At 38.2% G+C, this 10,817-nt stretch overlaps 1 protein-coding gene across 1 annotated transcript in view; it reads left to right on the top strand.

Moving 5' to 3' along the window:
• DIAPH2 (diaphanous related formin 2) overlaps nucleotides 1-9,115 on the top strand; it is a 780,329-nt gene extending 771,214 nt beyond the window's left edge. The window contains exon 27 of the mRNA XM_032474690.1: nucleotides 3,812-9,115. Within this exon, the coding sequence (XP_032330581.1) occupies nucleotides 3,812-3,876 (65 nt within the window). The 3' untranslated portion in view covers nucleotides 3,877-9,115. The remainder of the gene's footprint in view (nucleotides 1-3,811) is intronic.
• The last annotated feature ends 1,702 nt before the right edge of the window (nucleotides 9,116-10,817 follow it).

Here is a 10,817-nt window from a genome sequence, read left to right on the forward strand (position 1 = left end):
ATAAATCTTCTTGCTCTTATGACAGTGGGGAAAGCCTTGCAGTGGCTTGAGCTGGTTAACCTGATAGTCAGAATGTGCAGAAGCATGTTAAAGCTGGACCATGTATTTCTATTCTCTTTTTTTGTGACAGATTGGCATGTTGTTTTAGGTTTGGACCCCCCCCCCCCGCCTTCCTCCAAAAACTGAACATTTTCATATAACTATGTCCCTGTCTTCAATTTCACACTATGACCAGGTCACTGTCTTTAATACCAGAATCATTTCACCTTCACATGGGGTACATTTCTAAGACAAGCCTTCAGTGACCAAAAAGAGCCTGTTAGGGTATGTATGCCCAACTGTAGTGGATTTGGAGGTTACAACTTGGGAGTGACATCTCAGACTTTCTTAGACCATGAGGATATATTAGACTCTCTAGGCTTTCTTATTCACCGTGTTACCTCATGCATTCAGAAAATGGAAAAAGAGGAAGATTATGACAAATCATGTTCCCTCAACCTCTAATGAAATATATTTTCCTGTATCTCATTGCACAATATCTCCAACAAGTAGACACACAAAGATGGATGCCTCCCCCCATCTTCTTCTCTTTAATTTCCAAAAACACAACAAGGCAGATTGGAAAGGGAAGCTACTACTTGTTAACAAAGCCCTCCACATTATCTCAGGGAAACATATATTTTAAACTATTGACTTTTTGGAGGAGAGACTCAGATTTTTTTTTTTTTTTCCAGCTAAACTATTCTAGTATCAGTAGTGTTGGGAGAATAAGACTGTTTAGAAAAGTGCATCTGCTTCAGTCGGGTCTCCTGGAGCTCTCAAATCATATCACCTGGGCACCTGCCTCCTCCACCTATGTTTCCAAATAGGAAATGCAGTCAGTCTCACAATCACCCAAATTACTCCATCACCACCTAGAGATTATCATATTGAGTGAAGTAAGTCAGACAGAGAAAGACAAATATCATATGATATCACGTATATGTGGAATCTGAAAAAAAAATGATACAAATGAACTTATTTACAAAACAGAAAAAGATGCACAGGCATAGAAAACAAACAATGGTCACCAAAGGGGAAAGGGCAAGGAGGGATAAATTAGGGGGGTGGGGATTAACAGACACACATTACTATATATAAACTAGATAAAAAAACAAGGACCTACTGTATAGCACAGGGGACTATATTCAATTTCTTATAATAACATAATGGAAAAGAATCTGAAAAGAGAAAATATATATGTATGTATATGGATAACTGAATCACTTTGCTGTACACCTGAAACTAACATTGTAAATCAACTATACTTCAATAAAAATTTTTAAAAAATTACTCCATCACCTCTGACAGCAGCAATATCTAGTATTTGCTCTTTTCTTATAAATTTGATGCCAACTGTGTCCTGACCTTACAAGGATCAGACCACTAATTTTTACCCATCCGCATTTAATACAAATACAGAAATTGTATTTTTAAACATTCAATGATTCTCAGTTTCTGCCTCAAAGAAGGCATGAATTCAAGGATGAAAAGTTGCTATCATTAGATTGCAAGCTATTAGAATGTGATGAGAGATGAATATTTATTTTCATATATAGTCATATAATATATACATAGATTATCTTTTCAATTGCACTTCTGGCCTGATCCATACAAGTCTGAAGTATAAATATGTATTTTGTATTTTGTACCTAAAATAGTTTTGACACAAATGCAGAGAATAGTAAATGAATCACAAAAAATCCAGATCAGTCATTGCTGCCATTGTTTCTAATGGCATTTTTCTCATAAACGAGGTTGTAGGTTGACATTTCAAAAATACAAGTCGTGACCTTTACAGAATTGCTTATTCGTATAACTATCTCATGAACATAGGAACTAATTAAGTAATAAACATTTTTTAAGAGAAAGAGGGGAGGGCGAGAAGGAGAAAAGGGAGGAAATGTAGAAAAATTCTCTTGTGTATGCCAAGAGCTGGATTTGGGCCCTGTTTCTGTGTGTGATACTTCCCTTGAATCCAGTGGGCAATGAGTGATGGTAGGAGGTACCAATAGCATTCCTGGAGTGAGTGTGGATGCAAGCTGACCTTAGCGTGTAGGACCATCAAGGCACAAGCCTTTTTTTCAGCTGGGATAGTCCTCTGTGAATGGTACCATCATTCTCACATCTGAAAGCTTTAACACTGAATACTTAAATGCTAGCAATGCAATGGTAACTATCATAATCTCATTTATAAATGTTTTCTAAAAAGTCCCAAACCAACCTGTATGCAACCCAGTGACATCTAAGTAATATGTCCTTTATCTAGGAATGTCATCTTCACATTTTTAGCCGAATTTTGATGCATATCACAAACTAAGTAATGGATTTTTTAAAATGGTATCTTTAAAAAGATGCCCAAATAATCAATCACTCGGATATATCTCTGAATAAAGAAAATGTCTCTTTCTCACCTCTCAGTGATATTATTACATTATAAGGCACTTTAAGCCTTAAAGCTTATTATAAGCACTGTAAGCTGGTTGGCTCAGTGCATGCATACTGTGGTGTTAAATGAGGCCAAGATCACAGAGGCCAGTTAGCTTTGCTCTGTGTACTGACCAGACTACCGGGAATCAGTCTAGAAACACTAGCACAGATGAGTAAGGTCCCATGGCAAAACCTCAGCATTTGTCACAGTCCATCCTCCCAGTGGGACAGGCAGGATGTGTTCCTTGGGTATCACCATCTTAGGGAGGAAATGAGTAGGAGCTTGGGAGGCCCCAACATCTACCTTTGAATAAAGCAGGCCTGACATTTAGGCATTAACTTTGCATTATAAGCCCCCATCATACCACTGATTTGCTGTGTAACCTTCATCACTAAAGCAGAGATAATAGGATAGAATGAAATGGGCTTACCTCCCGGGGATGTTGTGTGAATTAGCAAATTAACGAGTGTAAAGTGTTAGCATTTATGTAAGTGCTGGTGGTTGTCATTATTTCTAGGGACCTGGTCTCATTCTAAATAGAGACTCTAAGTATATTATGCCTTTGACAGAAAGGGATTTTCACCCACATCAACTGCATTTAAGCTGAGCATAAAACAGAGGTGATAATAACATAGTAGTGATCATCACAATGTAGAGCCGTAAACCTTTTTCCTATTAAAGCTAAAACTATTTTCAGCAACTTTCAAAGCTTTTAAACTTTGCTTTCCAAGCTTTGTGCCAACAGTTCTCTCTACAGTGATTATTTTTCCTGTGACGGGCGAGGGGAATGGGATCTATTCATTATTCATTCCCATAATGACTATATAATGTATTGAATTTGTTTACGTCATACACTCAGGCAAAGACTTGGTAGCTGGTTTGATTGCCACATACTGCAATCATTGTAAAAAATAAAAACTCTGTTTTGCTCTGCCCACACTGGTGTCCTCTAGAGGTAGCCAATATACAGATTGAAAACTCATGGGGAATTGAAGTGCTTTCCAACAAAAGGCACTGCACACAGATCCTTTCAATTTAACATCTTTACCAAGGAGTTCTGTTGTCGCCTGCTATTTCCAAGGGGACTGTGCTTGAGAGAATTCTTCCATTTCTTTTATCACTCTGACTTCACTTACCAAGAAAAGTCATTTAATGCTGATTGCAAACTCTTGAACTCAGCCTGGGAGCTGCAGCGTGAACTCCTCAGATCTTGGCTCCTTGTTACTTATTTACATATTCATTTGAAATGAGTTTTCAGGACTGTTTGAAAACCTGACATTGTGTAATAGCTGGGATCTGAAGCTCACCATGTTTTTGGTTCTTTTTCTCTTTGTCTTACAGATAACAGACGAGTACCTTTGGAAAGGTCACGCTCTCGCCACAATGGAGCTATCTCATCTAAGTGATGCCTGATGCCAAAGAACATGAAGATATTTAAGTAAACAAAATCATACACTTTGAGAAGAACAAAGAACAAAACATGTGCTCAAGGGATGGAGAGGAAATAAGTGCATTTCTGCAAATATCAAGCTAGGCTGGGTGAAATAGCATGCATTTGTAAAGCTATTGCAAGACTCCTCCCACAGCTATACTAACATGAACACAATTATCAGGATTCTAAAACGTGTGTTCCATTTTAGTGTAAAGATGTGTGTTATTAGTTATTGTGTGTGGCCTGACGGTGATGATGGAAAGTGTAAGAAATAGAAGAGGTCTCAGGCTTTCAAAACCATTCAGCCTGTCAGAAATGTATAGTGTTACTCAAATTTGAAGTCACCTTCTCCCACCCCCCACCAAAAAAAGGAAGAAAAGAGAACGTAAAGGACAGAAAGAAATTAGTCCATGTCTGCTTCTTATTCCTGTTACATAGAAAAGGAAAAGGCCAGTGAAAATGTGTGTGTTAACAGTCTGGAGAGACGCTGATCCTGCACACTCTGTAAGAGAAGCCATTTTGGAAACTCAGAAAAAGTACTGCTTCACCCCCATCACGTTCTTTAGAATCTTATCTCAAGTGAAAGTTGATGGATTCATCTGCTTTGGCTGAAATTAAACTTATCATTAATCTAGAGTTTCAGCGTGATATTGCAGGCACTTATCACTGCTAAAAATAAACCAAAGTTTAACAGAGGCAGTTAGAGAAAGTGATTGAAACTTTATTTAAAGAGGTATTTTCTAATTATGCACATAGATCTACTTTCTACAAATACTTTATATGGCTATTTTTGAGAAAAACCTGACATCTTAATGTTTCTGATAGGGATGAACCTGCAAATTCTATTCCCTTTATTTAGATTTTTAAAGGTCAATACTGATTCGTATCCTCCATGGTTTATTTCTTCTCTCTATTGCTTCTTTCTCACACGACCCCTTGAAGGAAAGGAATAGAGTTCTAGGAGACCTGAGAGGAAAAAGATTTCTCTCTGCAGGAGGCAGCAGAAAACTGTCTGAAAGGTCAATTGTTTTATCTGCCTTCCTACTCCCCTTTCCAATTCTGCCATGATGGTCTGAAGAAGAAAAAGAAATTACATGTATGTATCTGTATATATGTGTATATATTTATATCTCCTGCTACAGTGATTCCACATTCCCAGTGACTAAGTGAACTTCTCAATCATCATCATACTTACTTTATATTAACAAATTAAAATGATGCTGCCAAAACAACTCTGGGAGGAAAACACAGGCTCTCCATTTTTCTTAAATAGATGAGGGAGGAAAAGTTGTACTTAACTTGTCTGTGATTTTTCAATATGCATTGAAATAATGTCGTATAACTTCTCTGGAGTGCAATTTTAAGACTAATCCATGCAGGTGACTGTGATGATTGTAAACAATTTCTTATATGTATAGTTCTTATATAGAAAATCCCATTTCTACTCCTCCAGAGCACATTATAGACATTCAGAAGGAACAAACGACTAGCTTGGCAAGTCACCACCTGAGATAATGTAAACAAGTGACCGATAGCTCACAGTTTCCTTTATATACATGTATAGTGACTCGAACTGCCGCCTTTTCCTCCAGTGCATTCTCACTTGGCTCTCAATCCTTCACAAAGCTCTGAAGCTACTACAATAGAGAAATCAAAAAGAGTAACAGGATCTGAGATTTTACACTTTTATCCTATCTTAAGACACACACATTTAGCGCGCGCACACACACACAAACACACAAACAAGTTCAAGGGATGTATCAATTTCACACACTGTTTTTTAACAATAACAGCAACAAAGCTTTAGGTTCTACTAATTTATGTAAATTCTTTATGGATTTTTATCTTCACAAAGTCTTTTCTGAAATCTTCATGGTATGGCTTCTTTGAGTCTTGTGCTAGAAAATGATATTTTGAAATACTAACCCTGACTTACATTTAGGGGCATTTGCCACACCATATTATCAAGCTGGTCAGGGTAGAAATACTGATGCGTATCACCTTTTCCAGATGTGAACTTGCCTTATTTTTTAGTTTGTGGAAAAATAAAGAAGTACTATTATGGATAAATTATATATTTGTATTTACAGTAATCCCACATGCTTTTCACAAACATTATGAGACCTTTCAGGGTCTTTTACAAAGTTCTGATAACTGAATTAAAGGGTTTGATTCCCAGATTTATAATGGTCCTGCTCCAGCCGTTGGCAGTTTTGTTTTAGATTGAAAATTATCATCAAAAAAAAAAAAAAAAGGTACATGGTGACATTTTTATTATAGAACCAAATGCTACTAAAGTCTTTTGTTGGGTTTATTACTGCCACATGTGAGAAGCACCAATTTAATGCAGATTTTCTTCAGAATGTTTTTAAAAACTGTTTACAAGTTGTATGAGTTTCCTTTGGCTGCTGTAACAAATTACCACACACTTGGGGACTTAAACACATTAGAAAGTCATTCCCTTGTGATTGTGGTGATCAGATGTCCAAAATCAAGGGTCATGCTCCCTCCAGAGGCTCTAGAGAAAATCTTCCCTTGCCTCTTCCAGCTGCTGGTGGCTGTTGGCATTCTTTGGGTTATAACCACATCTGTCTCTGCTCCGTCTTCTCATCTCCTTCCCTTCTGTGTGTCTAATTTCCCTATGCCTCTCTCATAAGGACGCTTCTGTTGGAATTTAGGGCCCACCTAGATAATCCAGGATCCTTTCATGTCAAGACCCTAAGCTTAATGACATCTGTAAGACCATTTTTTCAAATAAAGTATCATTCACAGGTTCTTGCGATTAGGATGTGGATGTATCTTTTTGGAGGTGACCTTTAGCCCACTGGACCCCGCCAAATGTATGTCTGTCCCACATGCAAAATATATTCACCCTATCCCAACATTTCCAACAGTCTCATCCCTAAGTTTAAAATCTCATCCAAATCTCCTCAGTTCAAAAGTCCTGAATTTCATCATCTTAATCATCTAAGTCAAGGATAAGTGAAAACCCTGGGGCAAAATTCCTTTCCATCTGTGAATCAATGAAACAAGACAACAAATTATTTGCTTGCAAAATACAATGGTGGGACAGGCATATGATAACAGTTACAGACATTCCGATTACAAAAAGGAGAAAATGGAGCAAAGGAGTCACCTGTCCTGCTGATTTTCAGAATTCAGCCCAGCAGAACCCCCTTAGGTTTCAAGGCCTGACAATAATCCTCCTTGTCTCAGGGCTGCACCCTTTAGGCCTGCAGCTCTGGCCTCTTGGCCCATGGATGGAGTCTCTGCCTCTGAACCTGCAGCTCTGCCCTTGGGTTGATCCTTTCTATTGAAGAGTAGCGCCTGTCTGTAGCTTTATCATCCTGTTTCCTGCCTGAAAAATTTTGGTAGTCTGACAACCTTCTCTCATTTTGTCCTGTCTCTGCCCCTTTCATGCCAAGCTGGAACTGTTTCTGCTGGGTATAACCTTCTCAAAAACTTTGTGGGCTCCCCATGTATATATCACATTGATTCAATAGTGAGACAAGAGAGTCCTCACAGATCTTTGCCAGATAACCCTATTTCTATTCCTGGTGTCTGTTGTGATGGTTGAATGGATCACTGAGTAAATGCCTAGTCGCTTCCACACTGGCCAAAGGTTGTCCAGACTTGACTTTATCTCTAGAGCACACTATCCTAACAGTGACTCTCCTCATTTTAGCTTTTTTTTTTCCCAATCTGAATAGTCGCAGAATTTCCTGAATCATCAAGTGCTGCTTCCTTTCTGCTTAATAGTTCTTTCTTTAATTTATCTCTTTCCTCTTCTATTTTACTATGAGGTCAAGAAAGAAAAAAAAAAAAAAAACTAGGCCATCCCTCCAACGCTTTGCTCTCAAATTTCCACCACTAAATATCCAAATTCATTGCTTACAGATTCTACTTTCCACACAACTGTTGGAAACAATTTGAATAAGCTTTACGCCGCTTTATAACGAGGATCACCTTTCCTCTAGTTTCCAATAAACTTTACCTCAGTTCCTTTTGAGCACTCACAAGAAACGCCCTTAGCATTCATATTCTTACCAACAGTCTGTTAAAGGCTCTATACTTTTTCTATCATAGTCATCAGAATTCTTCCAACCTCTACACATCATCTAATTCCAAAGCCACTTCCACATTTTTAGGTCTTTTTAATAGCAGTACCTGACTGCCTGATACCAAAATCTGTATTTTGTTCCTGTGGTGGCTGGAACAGATTACTCCAAATATGGTGGCTTAAAACAACAGAAATTTATTCTCCTACTGTTTAGGAGGCCAGAAGTCCTAAACTGAGGTCTTGGCAGGGCTGCACTCCCTCTGAAGGCTATCAGAGAAAACCTGTTCCTTGCCTTTCCCAGTTTCTTGTGACTGTCATCATTCCTTGGCTTGTGGCCAAATCTCTCTCTGCTCTGTCTTCACGTCACTTTTCCCTCTGTATATCTAATCTACCTCTCCCCCCCTCTTAAAAAACACTTGTGAAGGCATTTAAAGCCCACCAGTTTATCCATGATAATTTCCTCATCTCAAGATCCTTAACTTTAATTACATCTGTGAAGACCCTTTTTCCGAATAAGGTAACGTCACAGGTTCTGAGAATTAGGACATGGACGTATCTTTGGGGAGCCACCAGTCAGCTCACTACACTAGTCATTGCACATAAATGTACTTTTCACTTTTTAAAATGCATCCTTGGTGCTCAAGCCAAATTCAAGGTTGTCTCTAAAAGCTATTGTATGCACAGGCTACTGCATGCTTTGATGTTAAATGGCTGAACAGGCTATTCTAAAATTCAGTTGATACCTTTGTTACTATGGCCAATTAGCTTGAAAAAATAATTGGTTCCAGTTCTGAGCTCTGGTGTATCTCTTCTGCCCCTTTTATGGAGTCTTTGACCAAACGTCTTCTATGATTAATAATGTAGGTATAGAACTACCTCTGATACAGAAAGTTTCTTCACAAGTTTATTTTAGATATTGTAAATCCCTCAGCTGAAAGGAGAGATGACAGCAGAGCTTGTTTGAATGGATACTGAGGGAGGCTGTGCCCATACCAAGACACTCAGAAGAAGTATTTCAGTAGCAGCAGAACTGTGGACTCATGTTCTCATTTTGCCTCGGAATAAACACCTGTCTCTTTGCAGGACCAAGAATGACTTGCAATTTATCTGTCATGCATACTTACTTATTCAATAAAGTTAAGATTAAATTAAATGTTGTGCTGCCTATGACAATTAATATTAAGGATGAGTGAAATGGCACAAACTGAAGTATAAAGACGGGATGTAAGAACATTCTAGAAGGAGACGCTTCAACTTAACAGAAGTACAAAAGTATTTCTATAAGGACGTGGCTGGGTGGAAATCATGGGATATATTCAAAGACACACATACCTGTGGGAATCATAAGATTTTCTTTAAGTATTCTTTAGCACTTCTTGCCAGAGTAGTGGAGAGATGTTTGCACCACTTAAGAGTCTAGAAATGTCAGAAAGGTGATTTACATTCTCCAGAGAAACTTTCTACAGAAAAGGTTTTTTGGGTTTTTTTTTGTTTTTGTTTTTTTTAACCTTGATTATAGAATGAACAAAAATATGCTTCAAATGCTCAGAGGGGTAAAAGTCCAGAATTAATAATAAAGGACTGTAGATAATTATTCTCTGGAGGGCTTTCAAAAGAAGTCTCATCAGAGGTGGGCTGACCTGAAGATGGAAAAAGTAATAACCAGGTCTGTAAATAACATGGTCCCAAGTACCCCACAACACTACTGTTTCCCTTGGAATAGTTCGCTCCAAAAATCAATTACATTGGCTTTTTCTCCCCCAGATACCCAAGTAAGCAAACTCTTCAGTAGAGAGTCTGAAAACCTTAGTCTCTGCAACTAGGGGAATTCGAGCTTGATGCCAAGAGCTCAAAGGAAAGTGGAAATCTGGAAATTGATATATATGCAATGCATATAATATGGTGCACAGTTTTGATTTATAGTAATAAGAAAGCTATAGCCAAAGATCCCATTTACAGACTGAATTTATTTAGATGTCTAGACTCCCAGTCCACAAATAAAATATTATTACAGTTAGTATCCATTGCAGGGAAAAACAACTTGCAAATTTATGAATTGTACGAATCATGACTTTGTTCCTAGTTCTTGGAGATTAGCCAGAGTTCAGACTTTAGCCATGATGACCTTATATCTTGACTAACTGAGGTTCAGCCAGTATTTTTACCTATATTTTGGCTGAGGTCCGGACAGTATGTTCACCTTTTGATGTGTATGAGCAAAGCACAAGAGCTCTTACCATATTATTAGAAAGAAGCAGCAGCAGCCTTCAACTTCTCCACTTTGCTAAAGGCCCCAGTATGGCCATTCTAATCATTGAGTGCCCATTCAATGGACATACTTTTCAGGACACAATTATGAATTCAACCTAGCTCCTGCCTTCAAGGATCTAACAGTCTACTGGGAAGTGGGACATGTACAAAAAGAATCGCAATTCAAGGTGGAAAGAGTGATCAATGTCATAACAGTGGTACAGAGAAGGCCGCAGAGAATTCAGAAAAAATTCACTTAGTTTTAAAGAGGTGAGGTGAGGTAGGTACTGAGATAGAAAGCAAGAATCAGGATAGACTTTTTGGCACCAGTGCATTTGAAATGCAATTTAAAGCGTAAGTAGATTTAGACACGTAAAGCTTTTATTCAGTCAGAATTTAATGAGCACCTACTGTGTGTGCCAACCCAACGCTAGGGCCTGAGAATACAAAGTGAACCAGACAGCTGTGGTCCGTCATTCTCATAACTTCTCAGGAACTTAACGTCTTTCTGAGGACGGAGGGAAGGCATGAGCAGAAGCACAAACTTTGATATGCATATGCAAGGAATATGGAACAATTCAGTTGGACTAGAATGTAAGGTCCAT

Source organism: Camelus ferus, chromosome X (assembly GCF_009834535.1).
Source record: "Camelus ferus isolate YT-003-E chromosome X, BCGSAC_Cfer_1.0, whole genome shotgun sequence".
Lineage (NCBI taxonomy): Eukaryota > Metazoa > Chordata > Mammalia > Artiodactyla > Camelidae > Camelus > Camelus ferus.